The 26854-nt window shown below is 41.5% G+C and overlaps 1 protein-coding gene across 1 annotated transcript in view; it reads left to right on the top strand.

Moving 5' to 3' along the window:
• Nucleotides 1-3233, top strand: part of LOC121535303 (cadherin-2-like) — a 106545-nt gene extending 103312 nt beyond the window's left edge. The window contains exon 16 of the mRNA XM_045205879.1: nt 1683-3233. Within this exon, the coding sequence (XP_045061814.1) occupies nt 1683-1889 (207 nt within the window). The 3' untranslated portion in view covers nt 1890-3233. The remainder of the gene's footprint in view (nt 1-1682) is intronic.
• The last annotated feature ends 23621 nt before the right edge of the window (nt 3234-26854 follow it).

Below are 26854 nucleotides of genomic sequence, written 5' to 3'. Positions count from 1 at the left end.
GCTCAGGGAGGTAATGTCTGGGAAATCAGCCTCACCGGACATCACCTTTTGTTGGCCACAGATGCTGGATGAAAAGTTCACACACAGTTTTAGATTAAAGATTTGGATAGTGTTATTGGGAGGAACATTTTTCAATTCAACATTTCAACTGGTGAAATGAACAGAGAAACTTGCTACTGCAAATCTCTGAATAGGATGTTTATTCAATTCAATCAGAGACCTGTATTGTGACCAGTGGAACAGCGGGGGAAGTCAGGGTAGATAAAGAAGGACAGGACAGCACAATGTTTTCTTAAGATGGACCATTGTCTCTCTCACACAGTGGATGATTCAATCTTAGTGGAATTAGGAGGATGAAGCTCTGTGATTGGCTTACTTTGTCACACTGCCAGTGGGGTGGTGGTAATGCCGGATGGGGCTCTATCCACCGGACCAGTGATCGCTGTAATTGTAATGAACGATCCCTCTGTCATATTTCCCACCAAATTATCAGCGCTACAGCCCTGAGCAAACATTTAGCGAAGGCTAACAAGTGGAAAATAATCACTACGCGTCGAGGCACTTTGTTTCAATCTATTCTTTTTTCGAGAGAGAGACCGAGACAGAGAGAGAGACAGAGAGAGAGACAGAGAGAGAGACAGAGAGAGAGACAGAGAAAGAGAGAGAAAGAGAGAGAAAGAGAAAGAGAGAGAGAGAGACAGAGAAAGAGAGAGAAAGTGGTAGCAGTGTTGTAATAACAAAGTGGAAGAGCTCCAATACATCTCTGACATGTTTCCAATGAGCCTAATGTCTCGGTTGTGTCTCTGTGTTGTGCTCGGTTTCTTTTAATTTAGTTATTATTTGTTAGATTTCCTCAGTGGCAGTCATAAGAGATTGGATTCGGGCCTGGGCCCAATTCGGTTCATGGCCAGAGCACATCTCCAATGCTAGATAAGCAATCTATCCAGGAATGGGCTTGGAAAACAATATCAACCCATAAGGACATCTCACGCAGCTATGAGAGTTTCTGGGAATGTTAACCCCCCCCCCCATTCCCACCCTACCCTCTGGAACACACGCACTGGAACAAATACATACATGCACTCGCACACACACATACACACACACACACACGCTGCTCTGCACTTCTTCACCATTCCCCAGTGCTCATTCATAGTTTTGGAACACATTAAATGAAGTGGGTATGTAGTACTACATCATGGTCCAGAATGTGGTGGCGATAGCTGGCATATTGTCAGTGCCACTACAGTGATCTCCTCCTGTCAGCGCTCCAAGCCCCTCAGGCAGCACCCGTGGAGATGGGAGTAAAGGAGGGTTGAGGATGGAGGGCTAGCTCATCAGTGGCAGCCTTCCAGTGAGCTGAGGCATTTGGTCATGCTCAATCTCAGCATTTGATCAAGTTCTGGATAATCCTGAATGCCAGAAACATCAGGGAGAATCACAGCCAAAATGCTGTGCTGCAGACAGACAGTTAGAGCCGGACCTGATTTTCTGATCATGCAGAAGGGAGGAAAACATGAAAGAAATGTGTCTAAAATTAGCCTGTTTAGGTGGAAGTGGGGGATAAGAATGGCATCTTGTAGCTGTAGTCAGACAGGGTCTGGGTCTGTCGTGGTGGACTGGCAGGCCTTAATCTCCTCACTCCTCTAACCGTGTTATTTTATTTCATCCTGTCTGTCCAGGGACTTAAGGCGGCAGACTACGACCCCACAGCCCCGCCCTACGACTCCCTGCTGGTGTTCGACTACGAGGGCAGTGGTTCCACAGCCGGCTCCCTAAGCTCCCTCAACTCCTCCAGCAGTGGAGGGGACCAGGACTACGATTACCTCAACGACTGGGGCCCTCGCTTCAGAAAACTGGCAGACATGTACGGAGGGAGCGACGACTAGGAGACAAGGCCTACAAAAAACAAGATGACAAAGAATGGTGAACCCAGGAAAATAGAAAATATATTTTGTTTTCCTCTCGATGGACGTGGACAGCTTCTGATTACCGATATTCCCCTGAAAGAGTGGTGACAGGAACAATGACAGAAAAGTACAAAAAATTACAGCATAATTTCAAAATATTTTCCAAAAACAACCAACCTATGCTTATTGTTGTAGTCTACGCATACATATGCTTGTTGAAGGCTTAAGTGTGGTCCAGTTTTGGAGAAGGGGAGGGAACATTGGAGAACTGTCACTGTTTGGATCGTTGATATTGAGAGCGCTCAGTTACACTTGAATTTCACAGTACAGAAGCACTGGGATATAATGTGCCTTTTTGTACATTTTTTGGGATCTGAATGATTAGTTTTATGTTCAAGGCTTTAATGGTACTGACTTTTGGAGTGCTTTCAAAACATAAAGTATGTTAAACTATGGTATGCTTCTACATGCTTTTTTTGGTTACACAATACTGCTGTTTGTTGAACAATGATTATTTAAGTGAATTACCAAGAGCAAGAGATGATGAAGGATCCTTTGTTAACTTGGATGGGGAGAAACAATTGAGAACAGCACTGTACAGTATGCTAGAATTTTTGACTTTTTTCACTAAAACATTTAACTTATGCAGCTGGTTGCAAATAAAGGGAGTCATAAATGATACTTTTGTAGCGGAATACATTTTTTTCCTTTTTTTCTGAAGTGGTGTAGTATTTTACAAAAACAGCAACTGTTTATTTTATTCTAATCCATGTACACTTCATTTGCCTTGGTCATCATCTGGTACCTTCAACTTTTTCTTCACTGTAAAGAAAATGTTTGTACATAATGTTTCTTTTTTTTTTGATGTAGTCTATGAAGCAGTGCAAAAAGTTCTGAACTTGTAAATGTATAATTTGGACTACAAATTAAAGTTTTTGCATGTTTTTATCTTTTCACGACAACAAAAATAATGAAAAAATGTTATTTACAAAATGTATTTACAAAGCAGATAAATTTCAACCGGCTGACATTACATGTGTAGAAGTTAGGTTAAGAGAGTCTTTTGTATAAAATAAAGAAAAACATCTGAACAAAACAAATGAAAAAATAGCTATCTTGTCAGCACAACTGTTTGAATTTGTACCAAAAAAAAAGGGTGTGAGTGGGGTGTTGTGGCACCCACCGTTGGCACTAATTACTGAATCAGCTTTAAGACTGGGAAAGGTTTTTGTCTGAAGCTTTGTGGATAATCGTATGTACTGGAATACAAATGATACATCTCTGACCCCAACCATCTGAATAAAATGCTAATTTTGGAGCTGACGATTGTCTCTTTATTTATTTGTTTATTCCTCAAACTCAGCATTGTTTCTTATGAATAAAAAGTAGCTATTGACCAACATTTTTTGATTGTACCTTTTTCTACCAAGAGGAGGAATACGTATTTAACACTTAATTTCATATCAGTTTGTTGTCAAATCAAATCACATTTTATTTGTCACATACACGTGTTTAGCAGATGTTATAGCGGGTGTAGCGAAATGCTTGTGCTTCTAGCTCCGACAGTGCAGTAATATCTAACAAGTAATATCTAACAATTTCACAACATATACCCAATACACACAAAACTAGTAAGGAATGGAATTTAAGAATATATACATATATGGACAAGCAATGACAGAGCGGCATGGACTAAGATACAGTAGAATATTATAGAATAGAATGCAGTATATACATATGAGATGAGTAGTGCAAGATATGTAAACATTATTAAAGTGACTAGTGTTCCATTTCTTAAAGTGGCCAGTGATTTCAATAGGCAGCAGCAGCCTCTAATGTGCTAGTGATGGCTATTTAACAGTCTGATGGCCTTGAGATAGAAGCTGTTGTTCATTCTCTCGGTCCCAGCTTTGATGCACCTGTACTGACCTCGCCTTCTGGATGATAGAGGGGTGAACAGGCAGTGGCTTGGGTGGTTGATGTCCTTGATGATCTTTTTGGCCTTCCTGTGACATCGGGTGCTGTATGTGTCTTGGAGGGCGGATAGTTTGCCCCCGGTAATGTGTTCGGCGGACCGCACCACCCTCTGGAGAGCCCTGCGGTTGTGGGCGGTGCAGTTGCCGTACCAGGCGGTGATACAGCCCGACAGGATGCTCTCAATTGTGCATCTGTAAAAGTTTGTGAGGGTTTTAGGTGTTAAGCCAAATTTCTTCAGCCTCCTGTAAATGTTTGTTTACAGTAAATACGAATAGTGACTTGAGTTTTCTGGTCAATATCCAGAGGGCATACAACAGATATTTAGTATATCTCTTCTTATGTCCTCCTCACCAAATCAAGGTCAAAAGGTCATCAAGGCCATATCAATCAGCTACAGCCAGCTGTTATCTGCCTGGTTCTGGAGTGTATAACAGTCCAGAGAGGAGCTAGCTGACCTAGTGAGAGGTAGGACACTCAGCCCATCATGGCTCTGCCCTCAGGGGATGTGCATGTATACTGGTCACCAGGGACCTGTGGGAAGTAGGTGTGAGAATAAAAAAATGTGTGAGAGGAGGAGAGATGGAGGGGTGTCACACTAACTACTGCTCCAGCTATCATGCACATAACATATCAGGATGCTGCTGTCACAAACACGTCAGTCACAGTGGCGGCCGCTGATTGGCTGAATAACCGGGTCGCGAGGTGGTTGGAGTTGTCAACAAAACAGCATGTTTTTTTGCATGCTATTTCACTTTTGCATGTCAAAAGCCGAATGACCACTGTTGCACATGTTGCCACTGTTTTGAACAGATTAGATTATACTATTTAGAATGAGCAGCCAGCTCACGAATGAACGAGTGCACCAGGGAGAATGCAACAAGCAGCATGAAGATACAATAAGTTAAATACATTATCTACCTGGGGATAGCTACCTAACATAATGTCACAAAGCATGATATGCGCTAGCCAGTTAACTTTCATTCTGAAATAACTTCATATTTCTGAGTTAGATATTAGCATAGAAAGACTTGGTATTGGTATGGGAGCTAAATAGCTAGTAAGCTATCAGCTAGCTATAGCTAGCTAGCTGCTTATGAAAGGTAGATAACTGGTTAATTTGACCCAAGGAATCTATCAAACTATTTCTCAAACTTACTGTAGCTGGCTAATGATTTTGATCATGCTTTGTGCCCCACTGGGAACTGTAGTTCGGGGAGACGGTTATGTTAATCTCAACTGGGAATTGTAGTTCAGAGAGACGGTTGTGCTCAGCCCAACTGGGAATTGTAGTTCAGGGAGCCGGTTGTGCTCAGCCCCACTGGGAATTATAGTCCAGGGAGCCAGTTGTGCTCAGCCAAACAGGTGGACTGGACACGCATCATGAGTTCAGCCTAATTAGACAGTAGTTGGCTGGGAAGTCCTTCCACGGAATACAATGAAATAAAAATATAATTGTTGGGTGGGGTGATGGGTCTGGGCTCAAAGTCTGGAGTGTGCACACAACCCCATGCCTACAGATCCTTTGGCAGTTAATTCAAAAAGGGGGAGTTCAAATTGAAGCATAGGTCTCAAATCCTCCCAAGAATTTAGCCTCTGGGAGTGGACAACAATAGTCTATTATTCAGCTTTGAGTCTGTTCCCGCTCAGGGACGGTTGAGGTAATTATTCCTTGTTTTGTAACTGGTAACTGCTCTGTGTTTGCTTATTGCAAGTCTTATATCAGATATATTAATTATTACAACTTTATAGTTCCTCCTCATTAGGAAACAAAACATTAGGAACACCTTCATAATATTGAGTTGCACCCCCTTTTGCCCTCAGAACAGCCTCAATTCGTCTGGGCATGGACTCTAAAAGGTGTTGAAAGCATTCCACAGGGATGCAAGCCCATGTTGACTCCAATGCTTCCCACAATTGTGTCAAGTTGGCTGGATGTCCTTTGGATGGTGGACCATTGTTGATACACATAGGAAACTTTTGAGAGTGAAAAACCCAGCAGTGTTGCTCTTCTTGACACATTCAAATGGTTGCGCCTGGCACCTACTACCATACCTTGTTCAAAGGCACTTAAATTTGTTTGTCTTGCCCATTCATCCTCTGAATGCCACACACACAATCCAACTATCAATTGTCTCAAGGCTAAAAAATCATGTTTTAACCTGTCTCCTCATCTTCATGTACACTGATTGAGGTGAATTTAACAAGTGACATCAAAAAGGGGTCATTACTTTCACCTGGATTCAGTCTATGTCATCGAAAGAGCAGATGTTCCTAATGTTTTGTACACTCAGTGTATGACATAGGTTTTTTAATATGACTAGCAAACTCTACAGTGGCACCAACCACAGGATCCTACTCAGTTTATTATTCAGAGTTATTTCTAAACTGCATGGTGCATATCACATATCCAATAATTCATTTGAAGCAAGTTGTGTTTCCATTTCCTAGGAAGTAGGGGTAAAGTGCTTAGCTACAGCTGAGTCAGATTTGGTTTAGTATAGGTCACTTCCTTTAACATTGAGGTTTTCAATCTCAGACGTCTTTTTTTTTGTGGTTTCTTTTATGTCTGTTAACATTCATATTTCACCTCTGAAGTATGCCAGCTCAGAGCTCCTTTCCCTACTGTTGTGCTAAGTATGGTCCCGGCAGAAACGGATGTGGTTGATGGTGACTCACTCATCCAATGAAAAAAACTTTCTTATGCCTTGGGATTGACCAAACAATAGAGGCTGATGCCAAAAGCAGACTGGCATAATTTGGTTAGCTAGTCACTTTGATGAGCTAGTAATGGTCAAGACTTGCTCTGAGTTGATATGATAGAATCTTTCTGCTGTAACCTTTTACTGCAGTGTGCTAAACAAGGGTCACACAGTGTTTCTTGGTAGTCTTAAACAAATCTACTTTGAAACAAAAGTATACACGTCACACACATGGTTTACAAAAAATAAGACACCTGTACCATGTCAGCTACAGAGTTGAAATGTATTACATTTTGAGTTTGCATCCCAATATTACACTTTATACACATCACAGAAGACTGAAATATAACTAAACTTTTTGACAAAAGTTTTAGAACACCAGCCCTTCAAGGGTTTTTCTATATTTTTACTATTTTCTACATTGTAGAATAATATTGAAGACATCAAAACTATGAAATAACACATATGGAATCATGTAGTAACCAAAATATATTTTAGATTCTTCAAAGTAGTCACCCTTTGCCTTGATGACAGCTTTGCACACTCGGCGTCTGAGATTGAAAACCTCAATGTTAAAGGAGGTGACCTATACTATACCAAATCTGACTCAGCTGTAGCTAAGCACTTTACCCCTACTTCCTAGGAAATGGAAACACAACTTACTGGATATGTGATATGCAGTTTAGAAATAACTCTGAATAATAAACTGAGTAGGATCCTGTGGTTGGTGCCACTGTAGAGTTTGCTAGTCATATTAAAAAAACCTACGTCATACACTGAGCGTACAAAACATTAGGAACATCTGCTCTTTCCATGACATAGACTGACTAGGTGAATCCAGGTGAAAGCTATTACCCCTTTTTGATGTCACTTGTTAAATCCACCTCAATCAGTGTACATGAAGGTGAGGCGACAGGTTAAAGAAGGATTTTTAAGCCTTGAGACAATTGAGACTTGGTGTATGTGTGGCATTCAGAGGATGAATGGGCAAGACAAAATATTGAAGTGGCTTTGAACAAGGTATGGTAGTAGGTGCCAGGCGCACCAGTTTGAGTTTGTCAAGAAGAGCAACGCTGCTGGGTTTTTCACTCTCAAAAGTTTCCTGTGTGTATCAAGAATGGTCCACCATCCAAAGGACATCCAGCCAACTACACACAACTGTGGGAAGCATTGGAGTCAACATGGGCTTGCATCCCTGTGGAATGCTTTCAGCACCTTTTAGAGTCCATGCCCTGACGAATTGAGGCTGTTCTGAGGGCAAAAGGGGGTGCAACTCAATATTAGGAAGGTGTTCCAAATGTTTTGTTTCCTAATGAGGAGAAACAATCAAGTTGTAATAATTAATATATCTAAGATAAGACTTGCAATAAGCAAACACAGAGCAGTTACCAGTTACAAAACAGGGAATAATTACCTCAACCTTAAAAGGCCAACAATTATATTATTATTTCATTGTATTCCGTGGAAGGACTTCCCAGCCAACTACTGTCTAATTAGGCTGAACTCATGATGCGTGTCCAGTCCACCTGTTTGGCTGAGCACAACTGGCTCCCTGAACTACAATTCCCAGTGGGGCTGAGCACAACCGGCTCCCTGAACTACAATTCCCAGTTGGGCTGAACACAACCGTCTCCCTGAACTACAGTTCCCAGTGGGGCACAAAGCATAATCAAAATCATTAGTAATTTTGAGAAATAGTTTGGTCGATTTTTGGGGTCAAATTAACCAGTTATCTACCTTTCATAAGCAGCTAGCTAGCTATAGCTAGCTGGTAGCTTGCTAGCTAGTTAGCTCCCATGCCAATACCAAGTCTTTCTATGCTAATATCTAACTCGGAAAAATATGAAGTTATTTCAGAATGAAAGTTAACTGGCTAGCGCATATCATGCTTTGTGACATTATGTTAGCTAGCTATCCCCAGGTAGATAATGTATTTTAACTTATTGCATCTGCATGCTGCTTGTTGCATTCTCCCTGGTGCACTCGTTCATTCGTGAGCTGGCTGCTCGTTCTAAATAGTATAATCTAATCTGTTCAAAAAAGTGGCAATGTGCAACAGTGGTCATTCGGGAATTTGACATGCAAAAGTGAAATAGGTGTATTTATAAGTACTAGTCAATCAATCAATAATATAATAATACTTTTAGCAAAGGTGTTTATCTTTAATTTACAATTTGTAGAAACTATGAGAATAGAAAGGTTCAAAACTAGCAGGTGTGTCCAAACGTTTGACTGGTATTGTATATATAATTTTAAATGTATTTTCCTTCTTTATTATTTTCCCCTAACCCTACCCATCCCTCCCCTAATTGGAGTAAACAAATGGACAACAATACCTAGGCTTCTACTTCCAGCTTATACATACTATATACATTTTATGGACACAGTATATTTTACATCAGTTATCTTCTTTTGTTTGTTTGTTTTTAGTCCCACCCTTCAGCTACCCTCAACCCCTCCCATATATCCCTGAAGACCATCCAGTTCTGATTTCTAATTGCCATATATTTTTTACTCTGCTGTGATGTTTCACAAAAGTTTTGAACCTTTCTATTCTCATAGTTTCTACAGATTGTAAATTAAAGATAAACATCTTTGCTAAGAGTATTATTATATTATTGATCGATTGACTATTACTTTTTAAATCACCCAGCAGTTCTATTTGCAGAGTTAGCTCCAGGTAAATGTTGCAATTCTGCAGCCATTCCTGAACCTGTGACTGAAAACAAGCTACATATGGGCAGTACCAAAACAAGTGATCTAATGATTCTGTCTCTTCACAGCAAATTCTGCAGAGCTGAGATGGTTGTATCCCCCATATAGACAATATATACAAAAGTATGTGGACACCCCTTCAAATTAGTGGATTCGGCTATTTCAGCCACACCCGTTGCTGATAGGTGTATCAAATCGAGCACACCGCCATGCAATCTCCATAGACAAACATTGGCAGTAGAATTGCCTTACTGAATAGCTCAGTGACTTTCAACGTGGCACCGTCATAGGATGCCATCTTTCCAACAAGTCTGTTTGTCAAATTTCTGCCCTGCTAGAGCTGCCCTGGTCAACTGTAAGTGCTGTTATTGTGAAGTGGAAACGTCTAGGGTCAACAACAACTCAGCCACGAATTGGTAGGCCACACAAGCTCACAGAACAGGTCCGCCGAGTGCTGAAGCGCGTAGTGGATAAAAATCATCTGTCTTCGGTTGCAACACTTACTACCGAGTTCCAAACTGACTCTGGAAGCAACGTCAGCACAATAACTGTTTGTCGGGAGCTTCATTAACTGGGTTTCCATGGCCGAGCAGTCGCACACAACCCTAAGATCACCACGAGCAATGCCAAGCGTCGGCTGGAGTGGTGTAAAGCTCGCCGCCATTGGACTCTTGAGCAGTGGAAACGCATTCTCTGGAGTGATGAATCACGCTTCACCATCTGGCAGTCCAACGGACTAATCTGGGTTTGGCGGATGCCAGGAGAATGCTCCTTGCTCGAATGCATAGTGCCAACTGTAAAGTTTGGTGGAGGAGGAATAATGTTCTGGGGCTGTTTTTCATGGTTTGGTCTAGGTCCGTTAGTTCAAGTGAAGGGAAATCTTAACACTACATAATTTAATGACATTCTTGACGATTCTGTGCTTCCAACTTTGTGGCAACAGTTTGGGGAAGGCTCTTTCCTGTTTCAGCATGACAATGCCCCCGTGCACAAAGCGAGGTCCATACATAAATGGTTTGTCGAGATCAGTGTGGAAGAACTTGACTGGCCTGCACAGAGCCCTGGCCTCAACTCCATCAAACAACTTTGGGATGAATTGGAACGCTAACTGCGAGCCAGGCCTAATCGCCCAACATCAGTGCCTGACCTCACTAATACACTTGTGGCCGAATGGAAGCAAATCCCCCCAGCAATGTTCTAACATCTAGTGGAAAGCTTTTCCAGAAGAGTGGAGGCTGTTATAGCAGCAAACGGGGGACCAACTCCTGAATGCCCTTGATGTTCGACGAGCAGGTGTCCAAATACTTTTGGTCATGTAGTATATATAACATTCTATTGATTGTAAGAATTTTGTATAATAATTGAAAAACTCAAAGTTTTGAATCCGGCGTCGTTTTGTGTATCAGTTACAAAAATATGTGCCATGGAATTGGTACATCGAAACTCTCTTCCCAGCTATTTTGCAACCTGTATGGCGCAGCTGTCCATTTTTTGGTCCATCAATGAAACTGGTATACTTTTTATTTATCACAATTTTCTTTAACCAATTTTGGTCTTTAATGCAGGGCCGACAGACAAGTTCCTTACCTTCTCCCCTTTCCACTTGCCTCCTCCATTTTTGCGATAATGCTGCAATCAGTTGGTTGTAAATTTGGATAGAGCAGACCTTTCCATATATTTTTGTTAATTGCATGTGTGACATATCTCCACCAGTCCTATTTATGATATATTTTACAAAGATTATACAGTTTTTAAACATTTTTTCCCATTTATTTTTTATTAATTAGTATATTTGAGTTTAACCATAACATTTGTTGTAATATTTGTTCTGTCTTTTCTGGTGGATTAAACTGAAATTGCAACCAGCTTTCTATGGCTTGTTTTAAAAATAGCAATATTTTTGACGTGACTTAATTTTCAAATAACCGAAATTGATAGGTTGTAATGTGAATAAAGGGAAAAAGGCCATTCTTGAACACGGGGTGAGCCATACTTACTAATCTGCTACAGAACCAGTTCAGATTTAAGTATAGCTTTTGTATGACTGAAGCCTTTAGTGAGAGGTCCAATGCTTTAATATTTAATCATTTCTGCCCTCCGAGTTCATATTCATTATATAAATAGGCCCGTTTAATTTTGTCTGGCTTGCCATTCCAAAAATTATGAAAGATATTAATAACGTTCCACCAATGAGGCCACTAGGTTATTTGACTGCAGGAAAGGTTGATCTGAGATGATAGTTCACATCCTCCTCTAAAACCATTAGTGAAAGTATATAGTGTCATTTTCTGTTCCATATGTTCCAGTAAAGGTACATGGTTCAACCCCCACCCAAACATGCTTTAGACATAACCAGATTACAGTTTCCCCCTTTCAGTGCTGTGCTGTATAGGCACCAGTACAGGTTGTCTTCTCCATCGCTCCTCTCTTCTACAGGCACTCCTCCTCCTCCGTCCATCGTCTTCATGTACAGATCACGCCAATAGATGGGTTCAAATCAGAGCAGTACTTAAGTCCTGTTTCCTTTTTTAACCCCATAGGAGGTAGGGAGGGAGAGAGGGAGGGAGGGTGAGAGAGAGGGAGGGAGGGAATCATTTATATTCTGACGCTGCACTTCAATTTCACAACAAGGTCAAGGATTATCCCCAGAGGAATGCAGGGCAATCTCAGTCAGAGAGCCTGCTTCCACAGGCACTCCCTCCAACATACTGTAGTATACTGGTACAGCCATGGGAGCATTATAACTGGGCCACGTCTTGTAGTCAAGCTAAAGCTGGACTCAGATCCAATTGACCAAACCACAAATAGGATATCACTCTGGTTATTTCATATGTGATGATATTGGAGTTGGAGTGAGTGACATATAATGTAAGAGTTACCGTAGTATCAACAATGTGTTTATCGAATTCTCATTTTCAGAAATAGGGAACAGCTATGGGTAATGCAATAATAGGAACATCAATGGGTAATGTATTTTATGCATTTGATTGTGTTATGATGTGCCAAAAACGCAGAAGCAAATTAATTGTATATGAAGGAATATTTATTTTGCACATCTTAGCTTACATTGAATGGATAATTATTTGCAAAAGCAATTAATATTAATGACAGTGATATGTTAAACATATGAAGTGTTGTGCAGACATGAAAAGGACAAACCGGTAAAGAGATGCATAATAATCTATAAATATATTTGTTTGTTTGCTACTATTTCTAGCTAATGTAGTTAAATACTGACTAAAATCTGGATACATGTAAATATTTGCTCTTTTTAATTTATGAATGTGACAGAAAAGATCTAGCAACACTATTCACTGTGTTGTCTTCGCACATTAGGACACAATATCTACCTTGTTACATGTCAAGGGATTTGTGTTTAAGTTAAGTTAATTGGGCCAAGCACTAGCTCCAAATACACAGGAAAATACTGCATGCACTCATTCCCCTTACTTTCCAAAGACCATCATATTGGTGGATTGGATAGGTGTATTACTAATGTCCCCAACACCCAAGGGTTACAGTCACAGTGTCGTGGGTCCCAAGCTCAGCATGGGGACTGTCACGGGGCGTGCAGAATACAGAGGGAGTTAGATGCAAACCAGCTGCTAAACTATGCAGCCTGTGACCTTTGGTGGACCTGGGAAGATGGATGCATCCAGAACTGTCGACATAAAATCCAGGCCCTCAAGCAGAGTGTACTTCTTACGGGGCACATCCCACGCCCTGCCGGCGGCCCCTGCCGGCGCCATCCAATGAATAAGCAAGTGTGTTACAGCTCACCGTTCATATCTAACCCGGAGGATTAAATAAATTATTTAATTTGTCTCTGTATCTACCCATTTGTTCATGAGGCATCAATCACATAGCCCTAGCCTTAGCATAACCCTGTTGCGATTTGTCATTGTTAATACTATTCATCAGAAGACTGGTAGCTTTGTGAAAACAGCTGAGGATGCTAGCCCCATGGAATAATAGAGAGAGAGAGATAATACGAATAATATAGACAAATGCTTTAATTTGTGTGTATCTACTCATTCATATGAGGTGTCACTCATTTCAGCATTGTCCTATTGGTTTGTTACAGTGCTAATTATTTGTCATGGGACCTAAATCTGCAAATGCTAACCCAATGGAGTGTTATAATAATCCACAGAGAAAGAGAGAATGAGACCTGTTCCATTAGAATCAAAGACTATAGAACAGGGATCAAACAAACAGCAGACATACTTGATCTAGAATCTACAGCCTCGTCTGTTCTTATTGTCTCCACACCGATACTGTGTGGCCTGCCCTCTCTTCTGTTCCAACAGAACCATTCTGTCTCTCTCGCTCTCTGTCTGCTATGCTGTTGAGTTATCAGCTCTCATTTATCAGGTCCCATCCCCAGTATTATTCTCATTCAGCGCACAACCGTGTCACCGTGGTCACGGAATGGGGTACAACTGTGTCACCATGGTCACAGAATGGTGTGCACTGAGATGAAAATGATCAATGATATTTCTTTCATAAGATTCATATCAGCCTGAGACTGTGATTTCCGGCTTGTGTGTTGCTATCTGAACATTCAATGTCACTTTCTGCCGAGACCGGCTAGGACTATTTCTCATCCCAGCTGTGAGTTGATATGTTTCAAACAGGACATGTAATCGTAGGACACAGACACACATACACACACATACATGCATGCGTAGTGGCTTTCATGCAGACAGACGATCAGGTATTTTTATGACACTCTTGCTTTACATTTTTTTTCTCTCTGGAAAATACAGAAAATAGGCTTTCATCCTGTTTGTGGCCTAAAAAGGACAAGATGGCCAAATAACAGTAATTGAATGAAGATCAGGTTAAATATGAAGATTGAGACGCAAATGCATGTTTGCTTCCCAATGCAATCACAGGAATGTTGAATCTATGCTGTGCACTACGTGGTTAGAAAATAGGAAATCGCTAAGCTTCATTGTAGTGTGTGGATTTATACGTGCTATTAATAGGGTAAACACTTGACTGACATTTCATAAAAATGGCATCATTAAGGTTTTATTTCCCTATGGCTACATCCATATAATGGCTGAAGAGAAATCACTCTCTCTCAATGAGAAAAGTGTTTTTCAAATGTTCATTATAGTCTTGTCCTTTTAAGTGTGAGACTTTGCTGGAAGGCTTATACATTTTCTAAAGGCTAGATGGCCATGGCTCAATGTGCTGCTGATTATACAATGGGAAGCTTGTATTATTGTCTCTAGCTATGGATAAAAAAAAGAGGCCACTGGGTCAGCTTTCCTGTCTGCTGGTTCTATTGTAGTTAGCCATTCTTATGGATCACTGTGGGGTAGAGTGACAAGCTAACAGCCACACAGGAACAAAACTCACCACCGCAGTCCAAAGAACTGTCTGGGTTCCATTTAAGCATGGTAATCAAATCAAACTTGATTTGTCACATGCGCCGAATACAACAGGTGTAGACCTTACCATGAAACGCTTACTTACAAGCCCTTAATAATAAAAAGTAACACAATACAATAACAATAACGAGGCTATATACAGGGGGTACCGGTACCGAGTCAATGTGCGGGGGTACAGGTTAGTCGAGGTAATATGTACATGTAGGTAGGGGTAAAGTGAATACACATAGATAATAGACAGCGGGTAACAGTAACGAGGCTATATACAGGGGGTACCGGTACCGAGTCAATGTGCGGGGGTACAGGTTAGTCGAGGTAATATGTACATGTAGGTAGGGGTAAAGTGAATATACATAGAGAATAGACAGCGGGTAGCAGCAGTGTAAAAACAAATGGGGGGTGGAACCAGGTGGCCGTTTAATTGATTGTTCAGCAGTCTTATGGCTTGGGGGTAGAAGCTGTTAAGGAGCCTTTTGATCCTAGACTTGGCGCTCCGGTACCGCTTGCCATGCGGTAGCAGAGAGAACAGGCTATGACTTGGGTGACTGGAGTCTTTGACAATTTTTTGGGCTTTCCTTTGACACCGCCTAATATATAGGTCCTGGATGGCAGGAAGCTTGGCCCCAGTGATGTTCTGGGCCGTACGCCGAGCAGTTGCCATACCAGGTGGTGAAGCAACCGGTCAGGATGCTCTCGATGGTGCAGCTGTCGAATTTCTGGAGGATCTGGGGACCCATGCCAAATCTTTTCAGTCTCCCGAGGGGGAAAAGGTGTTGTCGTGCCCTCTTCACAACTGTCTTGGTGTGTTTGGACCATGATAGTTTGTTGTTGATGTGGACACCAAGGAACATGAAACTCTCGACCTGCTCCACTACAGCCCCTTCGATGTTAATGGAGGCCTGTTCGGCCCGCCTTTTCCTGTAGTCCACGATCAGCTCCTTTGTCTTGCTCACATTGAGGGAGAGGTTGTTGTCCTGGCACCACACTGTCCGGTCTCTGACCTCCTCCCTGTAGGCTGTCTCATCTTTGTCGGTGATCAGGCCAACCACTTTTGTGTTGTCAGCAAACTTAATGATGGTGTTGGAGTCATGTTTGGCCACGCAGTCGTAGGGGAACAGGGAGTACAGGAGGGGACTAAGCACGCACCCCTGAGGTGCCCCTGTGTTGAGGATCAGCGTGGCAGACGTGTTGTTGCCTACCCTTACCACCTGGGGGCGGCCCGTCAGGAAGTCCAGGATCCAGTTGCAGAGTGAGGTGTTTAGTCCCAGGGTCCTTAGCTTAGTGATGAGCTTTGTGGGCACTATGGTGTTGAACGCTGAGCTGTAGTCAATTACCAGCATTCTCACATAGGTGTTCCTTTGTTTAAAGGTCTTGCTCACATTGGCTACCGAGAGCGTTATCACACAGTCGTCCGGAACAGCTGGTGCTCTCATACATGCTTCAGTGATGCTTGCCTCGAAGCGAGCATGAAAGGCATTTAGCTCATCTGGTAGGCTTGCGTCACTGGGCAGCTCGCGGCTGGGTTTACCTTTGTAGTCCATAATAGTTTTCAAGTCCTGCACATCCGATGAGCGTCAAAGCCAGTGTAGTACGATTCAATCTTAATCCTGTATTGACGCTTTGCCTGTTTGATGGTTCGTCTGAGGGCGTAGCGGGATTTCTTATAAGAGTCCGGATTAGTGTCCTTGAAAGCGGCAGCTCTAGCCTTTAGCTCGATGCGGATGTTGCCTGTAATCCATGGCTTCTGGTTGGTATATGTACGTACGGTCACTGTGGGGACGACAATGTCAATGCTCTTATTGATGAAGCCGATGACTGAGGTGGTTTACTCCTCAATGCCATTGGATGAATCCTGGAACATATTCCAGTCTGTGCTAGCAAAACAGGCCTGTAGCGTAGCATCCGAGATATCTGACCACTTCTGTATTGAGCATGTCACTGGTACTTCCTGCTTTAGATTTAGCTTGTAAGCAGGAATCAGGAGGATAGAATTATGGTCAGATTGGCCAAATAGAGGGCGAGGGAAATCTTTGTATGTGTGTTGAGTAAAGGTGGTTTAGAGTTTTTTTCCCTCTGGTTGCACATGTGACATGCCGGTAGAAACTAGTTCAAACGGATTTAAGTTTGCCTGCATTAAAGAGCCCGGCCACTAGGAGAGCCGCTTCTGGATGAGCATTTTCTTATTTGCTTATGGCCTTATACAGCTCGTTGAGTGCAGTCTTAGTGCCAGCATCAGTTTGTGGTGGTAAATAGACAGCTACGAATAATATAGATGAGAACTCTCTTGGTAGATAGTGTGGTCTACAGTTTATCATAATGTGCTCCACCTCAGGCTAGCAATACCTTGAGACTTATTTAATATTAGACATCGCGCACCAGCTATTATTGACAAAATGATCACACACCCCCACCCCTCGTCTTACCAGACGTAGCTTCTATGTCCTGCCAATGCATAGAAAATCTGGGCAGCTCTATATTATCCGTGTCGTCGTTCAGCCACGACTCGGTGAAACAGAAGATATTACAGTTTTTAATGTCCCGTTGGTAGGATATTCTTGATCGTAGATAATCCATTTAGTTTTCCAATGATTGCACGTTGGCCAATAGAACGGATGGTAGTGGAGGTTTACTCACTCGCATACGAATTGTCAGACGACCTCCGCCCCCTTTTTCTCTGTCTTTTCTTCACGCAAATGACGGGGATTTGGGCCCATTCCTGAGAAAGCAGTATATCATTCACGTCGGACTTGTTAAAGAAAAATTGATTTGTCCAGTTCGAGGTGAGTAATCACTGTTCTGATGTCCAGAAGTTATTTTCGGTCATAAGAGACGGTAGCAGCAACATTATGTACACAATAAGTAAAAAAATAAGTTACAAACAACGTAAAAAAACTAACAAAATAGCACAGTTGGTTAGGAGCCTGTAAATGGCAGCCATACCCTCTGGCGCCATTGAGGGCAAATGTGAAGTATCATAAGACAATTGACATTGCAATGCATATTGAAGCAGCATAACAACCCTGGTTATGAGTGTAATACTGTAGACTACTAAACTTTGATCTGTGGGTGTTCATCAGTGGCGGTCGGTGCCATTTAAGATGAGGGATGACGCTAATTTTTTTTCATGAGCATGGCCTTATTTCAATTACAGCATATTGTAATTAATATTCCATTCACCCAGTTCAACTTAACAGCGATAGGTTTAGGCTGCTACATGAAATAAAATAACGAAATCTCTCACTATCTCTCTCTTGGTTCTCCTTCATTTTGGAAGAAAATAATTTGTTCAAAAATGTTCAACTATTGTCTTTCTCTCTCTGAGTCAACTACTCACCACATTTTATGCACTGCAGTGCTAGCTAGCTGTAGCTTATGCTTTTAGTACTAGATTAATTCTCTGATCTTTTGATTGGGTGGACAACATGTCAGTTCATGCTGCAAGAGCTCTGATAGGTTGGAGGACGTCCTCCGGAAGTTGTCATAATTACCGTGTAAGTCTATGGAAGGGGGTGAGAACCATGAGCCTCCTAGGTTTTGTATTGAAGTCAATGTACCCAGAGGAGGACGGATGCTAGCTGTCCTCCAGCTACACCGTGGTGCTACCGTACAGAGTGCTGTTGAGGATACTGTAGACCTTCATTGTAAAATAAGTGTGTTTTAATCAATTATTTGGTGACATGTGAATACATTTTGTATAGTCTTATCCTAAAAAGGATAACTTTTTTAAATGTTTTACAATTTTATTTTCATAAAATTCACTGAGGAGGATTGTCCTCCCCTTCCTCCTTTGAAGAGCCTCCACTGGTGTTCATGACAAGTTGTGAATTACAGTATAATAGCCAAGCGGTTAGAGTGTTGAGCCAGTAACCGAAAGGCTGCTAGTTTGAATCCCCGAGGCGACTAGGTGAAAATCTGTCAATCTGCCCTTGAGCAGACCCAAATTGCTCCAGGGTTGCTGTCAATAATGTCTAATACCTGGCTGTGACCCCACTCTCTGAGTGTGTCTCAGGGGGAGTGGGATATGCAAAATATAAGCACCCCCTATTTGACGTTTGTAGAATAACTGCTTTAGTTGAATGGTCAAACTCAGCTCCAAAGTATGAACTGAATTGTCATCATACGGTGTAAATATATGAACAAGGAATGGATGAGGTGGTACCAAAGATGGACAGACACCCAGCCAATACCACATGAACACACAGACAGACAGAGACACCTCTTCCTATACGCAGACTACGCGCTGCGCGTTGGGCCCTGCGGCTGGTAGAGGGCCCCCAACCAACAAAAGTTTTTAGGAACTCAGTCGGGGTCTCAACTTACTGTTGAAAGTTGGAAAAGTAGAATACACAAGGTGCAATTTCGTAATTTGGTAGTGCATCAGCAGTTTTCCACTTGTTTTGTTAATCACTCAGCTAACATTTTTTAGATTGCTAGGTAAGGAAGTCTAGCCAGGTATCTAAACCTTGTAGTAGACCTTAACATAACTAAATTACCGACAGAGCACGCAGGGCATTTGCTCAGGGGCCCTGACCTCAAGGGGGGCCCCATTGATTTGGTCACTCTCACACAGATATCATATTAACATGGCATAAGTCATGGCAAAATGTGTAGAATTGCAGGAAATTAGCTTAAAAATTGCAACACTTTCTCTACACCCCATGGCAAAATGTGTAGAAATTAAAGTATTTTACTTGAACACGGTGGGGGGACCCCGAACAAATCTCACTTAGGGCCCCCAAAAGTATAGAGGCACTGCCTACAGATACAATCCCTATTACTCCTCTCTGGCCTCTGGGCCATAAATTCAATTGGCAAAAAGTGGACTGATTCAATAAAATGTAAAAATGCGTAGTTCATGCCATTATAATGTTGCCCTGGTGATCATCAGAGGTGTAAAAACAGATTTCCACAGCGACTGGATGAGTTTTCACTCTCGGCAGACTAATCTTTCTCTAGGCCATAGTTTTTACAAACACCTTTCCCTTAGTTTGACCATTTACCCTCAATTCTAAGTGCAGAGCAGCTTCAAACGCAGTGTGGCTCATTGCAAGTGTCTACAACACTCTCTGCGGCTGGAACTTTACAAGCCATGTATCATTCAAGTTGAAAGTTACATGAATAGAAAATGTCACACATTTTCTCAAGGGGCCAGTCAGTAGGGGGGTGCACCAAAGTTTGTCGCCATGCTAACTTGGACTCCTTAGTTCATTTGTATTATTTCTTGCTCTGTCTGTTGTAAAGGAGACAATATGACAGAGACAAACTGATGGAAGCCTTAGCTACTCCCTCAATATCATTACTTTAAATCAACTGTGTGACTGAATTCCTTTAAGTATGAATGAATATGCGTGAAAAGAATACATATATTCTCAAGGAAATCTACAATATGACAGTTCAATTAAAATCAAGTTCAATATTCCACACTTGATTAATGTACTAACGTTTCAAAACAATTTCAATGTGTTTTTCTTCTTCTTAAAGAACAATGTTTTCATGTAAAAGATGAGGCATCACAGTGGTCCTCTTATCTAAATGAAGATACCAGTTTACTAGCTATACACACCGCCATCTCAAGTCTGTTTGTTTATAAAATATGTTTGATGTAAAATTAACTTGAACGCTCACATATCATGCAGAATTCATTCCTGCCTCAATCCAATACAGACTACCACTGCCTTGGAATATTACATTATGCCTGAAAAAGATACGATGTGTATGTTTAGAATTACATGATGTTTCCCATACTGTATTTTGACTAACGAGGTGTTTTAAAATCCTTAAGAGTCTATTGATGCACCAGTGCATCAATCTAATTAACATAATAAAAACATCCCCATCAAAAATCTGTCAGTTTAAGTTAGAGATGCAGTATCAGTTTTTTTGCAAGGGCTGCGTCTCAATCCACCACATCTGCCTTTGTCAGCCTTCCGCATCTGCGGTGGAAAGTGGCAGAGCTACAGCTCTGTTTATCAGACCAGGAGACGTCCTGGAAAATCGGTCTTCTCACGAAAATGTCTGTAGCTAATATGGAAAGAGGAGACTCATGAACACAATGGTGTTCTCCGTTTTGCTCAACGACCCCCACACAACTGTCACAGGACTCGTCTGAAGGTAACCCGGTACCGGTTTAAAAAATGAAAAGAAGCATGGAGGTAGTTTTGTGCCAATAGAAAAAGTTAAATGGTGGTGGTTAAATATGTGTCCAAAAAACTAAAGTATTTCCTGAGCTTTCTTATATCTCCTAGATATAGGACAGACACTTCAAAACATTATTCCTTAAGATTTTTTTTGGGGGGACTGTGTTTTTCCATTTATGAATGTGTTCGTCAATTTGTTTCTATGGGCTATAGTAGTAGAGAATGCCAAGAGTGTACAAAGCTGTCATCGAGGCAAAGGGTAGCTATTTGAAGAATCTCAAATATAAAATATATTTTGATTTGTTTAACACCTTTTTGGTTACTACGTGATTCCATATGTGTTATTTCATAGTTTTGATGTCTTCACTATTATTCTACAATGTAGAAAATAGTAAAAATAAAGAAAAACCCTTGAATGAGTAGGTGTTCTAAAACTTTTGACTGGTAGTGTATATACCTACAGGGGTCCTAAAATTCGTTCTCAAATAGCTAAATGATCCATGGTATGACCATTTAAAAACATTTCCATGTGTTAGCTTAACCCCTACAATGAAAACATGTTAAAAACGAGGCAACCCTGTGACTGAGACATCAATCGCACGCGAGGCCAAGGGATCAATCATTAAATTGATACAACACGCCGCAGCTTGAGATATATTACTGGCTGTTAGCGACCTAATCAGGACACATTGCGCCACATTAATACACAGTGTTGTTGACCATGTAACCATCAAAATCCACACAGCATGAAATATACACATTTATGCCAAGAGGGATTTTCAGATAAATTATAGATATACAGTATGTGATATGAAAAATATGAAAAACTGATATATAATATGAAGTTGTATTGACTATGAATTATTAATTACAAGCCCATCGTAAATAGTCAACATAATCAATACCTAGGCCCTATTCCGCAAGTATCCATACACATGATAAATTCTCACCATTTAATGGATGGTGATGGCTTTGAGGTGATGTATAGCCTAAAAACAACTATCCATTTATGCGTTAGTAGAAATGTGTTTTAGAATTCAGCAGCACTCAAGCTGGCCATACTGGAGCCCCAGAGGTGTAAAGCCAAGGTGTTGATGGTTGTGGTGGTGATGACAGTGATGGCTCAGTCTTGTTACCCATGATGTTCTTTGATGCTAATTCAACACAGTCATTGGCATTACGCTGCAATCAATCTCACCTTATAATGAAACATGAACTCCTGACTCTCCTGTCTCTCTCTTGTCTTGATGTGACTTTCATTAATATGATGACTGTTATTTATCAAACTGACTATGTTTAATTCTTACTCAATTCAACTAATAATGTAACAATTAACTCATCAGGATTTGGGGCACCATGGAATAAGTTCTTTATAGAGTTTCCATCTCCCGAATTAAACTCTAAAGGTCTTTACCTATCAATATGTATAAAACAGTCAACGTATTAATCATTACCTCTTATCAGTCGTCATTCTGAACGGTCGTAGACATATTGGATCTGCAAGAACCCCAGCTTTAGTTATGATTCAGCACTATGCAAATTTGTTTAATTATTGATTTACCAGCTAACTAAATAATAACACAGAATAACATACACACTTAACATATGAGAAAAGTCCCTAGCGGACTAACAACAACATGACTGCTTGGTTACCAAAAGAGGGAGGGGTAGAGAGAGTGAGAGAGAAAGAGAGACACAACACTTACCGTACATTTGGAGACTACGCTCACAGTAATCATTTACTTTGCACACGAACCACCGCCCATTTGGAGTAAGAAATCATTAATGTATTTGCGTGTTTGAATGCCTTCGTTCGCCATTTATCTCTGTCGGACCAAGCCTTCTTGAAAAGGGTTTTGCTGGTTCTCCGGTGGGTCACTTGTAAGGCTCTGATTGTCCACCAGAGGTCACAATGTCCTTCTTCTTAGTTGTCTGGTGACCCAGTGGTGTGTTTCTTCAGAACAGCTACTCAGCAGTACAAGTGATTGTCTGAGAGGGGAGCTTTCTTCTCCACCTCGTGTGGTTAGTCAGCGTTTGAACCACTTTACACGCACAGCTGCAGCCTGGCGATGTTCAGGTCTAGTCTGAGAGGTGATCTTCTTCACCTCGTGTTGAGGTTCAACGTTCCAACCATTTTCAGACATGTAGCGACCACTCCACGTCTTTCTGGTCTGATATGTTAATTCTTAACTCATCCTTTATACACTCTGGGTAAAAGGGGCGTTCCATCATGCTGACACAATCTCTGAGCTCACTCGGGGTGTGGCTACTTACTAGTGCAAAGCATCATCAAAAACTATGATCTTGTTAGAAAACTAAAATCACATTCCTATCTTTACAAAAATACTCTCATAATTTTCCATATTATAATCACAACGTATTGGATGAAAATTTCACAGATAAAGTGTGTATACTTTTCAAGTTACAGTATTTTCTTGATACCATTCTTAATGACATCACAAAATAATAAACAATATGACATGTTTGTTCTTTAGATCTCCACTGACCATTCCCCACATTCTAATGTTAGAAATATTGTTCCAGTGTTTACTTTTTGGATGTTAGAGTTTTGGCGGCAAAAGTATTCTGGAGACAAAGGGACATTCCAATCACCAGTACTGGAGGGGTTGAAGAGATTCTTCTCCTGCATAATTTATGACAGGGTGTGATGTGTCAAAACTGGCCCAGTCCCCCCTCCCCTCTTCTGTGGGTGAGAGAGGGTCTGGTTATTGTCAGCCATTGCCAAGCTGATCTGAGGCCTTGGATCCTCAGACAGGACAGTCATGACACTTTCTATTTCTCACTCTCTCTCTCTCCCTCCATCTCCCTCTCCCACTCAGTGTCTGTTATCTACTTCCTGACACACATGGTTGATTAGTTTCATTGTATAGCGGTGGGTTTGGGTGGTGAAGATGAAACCGTGTTCCTGTTTCCTTGGCTCCTCATTCTACAGTGGCTCATTATGGTGATGCTGGTGTCAGACAGTTACCAGCCAGTCATTTGACTAGCCTAATCAGTCACAGAGCAGCTACAGGTCACACCGCGTCAGACATTTTGTGTCAGCAGTGTAGGTGGAAGGTGAGGCCCATATCATATCAAATCAAATATCAATACATTGGCCACTGGTGTCAAATGAGAGTGCATTGTAGTTTCTGTAGCTGCATTAGTGTTAGCGATGATGATTTTTAAAAATTCTGTATTATACTGTACTGTACTGCCTATTCTACATCAACAGGGAGGTATGAAATAGCCTACCTAGTTTTTTATCTAATATTTCCTTTATGAAAAGCATGTGTTTAAATCCACTAGTCCCACTCATGTTCTTTCAACTTGAGAGTGAATAGATTTCAATAAAATATATTTAGCAAAATCTCAATGACCATGTAGACCAGGGGTTCCCAAACTTTTTCACTCAGTCCCCCATTTTAGCATTGGGGAACAACCCGCTCCTTAAGATGTTCACTGTACCCTGTAATTACACCTGCAACCCTGTACATGTGACTTTTAAACTTCTAATCTAAATCATAATTGTTGATCGTTGAGCACACCTTTATCTAGGACGGCGTCCATGTTTACACATTATGTGAATTATTATTATACATACTGAATGTTTAATATTACTGTCTGACAGATACTTATACTGCATTCGTAAATGATAATAATTGGGAATAATGATATAGTCATGGAACAGCTGCATAAAGGAGCATGTTTTGATCTGTCAAAAAAATTATGTTATTGAAAAATCATGTCAAACAGAAAATGTGTTAAAAAAGATAATGACAATGTGCACGTGCTCATGATCTGTTAATAGATTGTGAAAGGACGATTGATCTAGGCTTCAATGTATGTCTATCCATTACAGTCTAAAACAGTATTTCATTATTTGGCAGGATGAATAGATGGCTCATAAACACTTGACTTGGTCCAGTCTCGGTGGACTCATCAACCATATGGATGCAGAGAGGTGGGGGGTGGTGGGGGGCTGCGGGGGGGGGGGGCACTGGTCTCCTCAATCCCACAGTTCTGGCATCCCTTAGCATCAGGAGACAACAGTGAGTTATACTACAGTACACACTCCTCTTTGTGGTCAAGTTGGCATGGTCACTGGCCAGGAATCGTGGGGCTCCATTGGCTGTGCATGGGGAACCAACCAACCACCAACCAACCAATGGGAGTGGTGTGTGTAGGGAACACTATGTGAGATAAAACCTGAGGTTTAAACATTATTCCAAACAGTTGCAAAACGGAACACTAAAACAAGTTTCTACTGGACAAATTCAGGTAGGTCCCTGTTTCATTCCTTTTGCTTCCGTTTATGAAACGTTTTGCAACAGAATCAGCGTAATGAATATGCCCCTGGTGACTCCGTTGGAGGAGGTTCTGAGTGAACTGGAACTGCCCACGATTCACTATAAGAGGGTTCTGTGTGAGGGAAAAATCTGCAGGCAGGGGAGAGTCTAGCTATGTGAATTAATTGGCTCGGATTAGGCATTCTATGCATAGCCCCTTGCAGTAATTCAGGCCATATCGCAAAGCACTGGGCAATTGGCCATCCCGATGGCCCTGGCAGGCATATTAGTGGGACAAAAGTACCTGCGTGGCAATGCTGCATAGGAAATGTCTCCGCATACAAAGGTCCTACTGGTTAGAAACATTAAACATTTAAACTTAAAACAATGTTCAACAACAGGCAACCTAACTGGATATTCAATGGTAAACCTGTAAACAGGAAGCTCAAAACAGGGTTTTATTTGTGGTTTATTCTGTAATGTTTCTGTGTTTTGTCTATTTCGTTGTGATGGTGATGTATTGATCCTGTGGACATGTGTATTGATAATGATGGATGACCCTATGTCTTCTCGCATTGCCAGACATGTGCAATTATACCCCGATAATTCAAATCCTAATGTGTGGTTTCCCTGTATTACTATGGAAGAAGGACACAGTGCACTTGCCATAGGATGATATGATACATTGGAACTAAATGTCTAAATTGGAGTATAATGTGCAGTGCACTCCAAAATGTCGCTGTAAGTTTAATACACACTGTAAACAACTAGGTCCCACCACAGTCATACAGGAACCAATTACTAGCCTATAATGACTAGGAGGACTTTATTTATTTATGTTATAAATTTACTGCCAGGAAGATCATCTCTGCTTTATGGAGACATTAAAATTGCAGGGTTGACCATCCCTCACAGAGCTGTGTGAGTATCCATATATTATTCATATGGATATTGTCACTGGCCTGCAGTGGGTGGAATATGGACACAGATTAATATCAATATCTTGACAAGCAAAGTGTATTTAGTTAAAATAGTTGGCCAATTTGTGCTTCTGTTCTATCTGACTGAAACACTTTCAGATAGGAAAAGACAAAAAGTGGGGGTGATTAGTTTGGGCTCATTGGACTCTGGGCTTGGAAACAAGTGAGTAATGCTCTCCACACCCCCTTGTCCCACCCATGAAGTGATATGAGCGATTAGAGCGCCATTATCCGAGCACAAGGGATGTACAGTGCTGTTCCGAACCAGATTTATGGTGGCGGGGGCCCACGCACCACTGACTGACCCTCTTCAAGCTGCCCCTTTGTGAGCTTTCACCATAGATACACTTAATGGATGAGCATAATGTGACTCAATGGCCCTGTGATGATGGATCTGAGGCATTGTGGAAAAGCACTTCAGTACAGACAAACCAAACAGTTCAGAGACCTGGCCTGACACGCAAGAACTAGGGTGTGTGGGAGGGGTAGAGGGGTGTTGTGCTAGAACATTGTTCCGGGAAAATTGGGGGGAATAATTGAGTCCCGGTACAGTTGCCACGCATTCCTGAGCAGCCCTTTAATTGAATATGAAGGGATTGAAAATAAGCGATTTGCTTTTAATCCGAGTGCGGAACCGACCCAGACTTGTCCAGAGCATATCCGCTGTACAGTATTTTCAAGCCCCCACCCCTCCATACAGATTACGTATGCACACGCACCTGCACACACACACACACGCACCTGC

Source organism: Coregonus clupeaformis, chromosome 21 (assembly GCF_020615455.1).
Source record: "Coregonus clupeaformis isolate EN_2021a chromosome 21, ASM2061545v1, whole genome shotgun sequence".
In the NCBI taxonomy this organism is placed as follows: Eukaryota; Metazoa; Chordata; class Actinopteri; order Salmoniformes; family Salmonidae; genus Coregonus; species Coregonus clupeaformis.
Note: the sequence above shows the minus strand (reverse complement) of the source record. Positions and strands in the feature narration are given on the sequence as shown.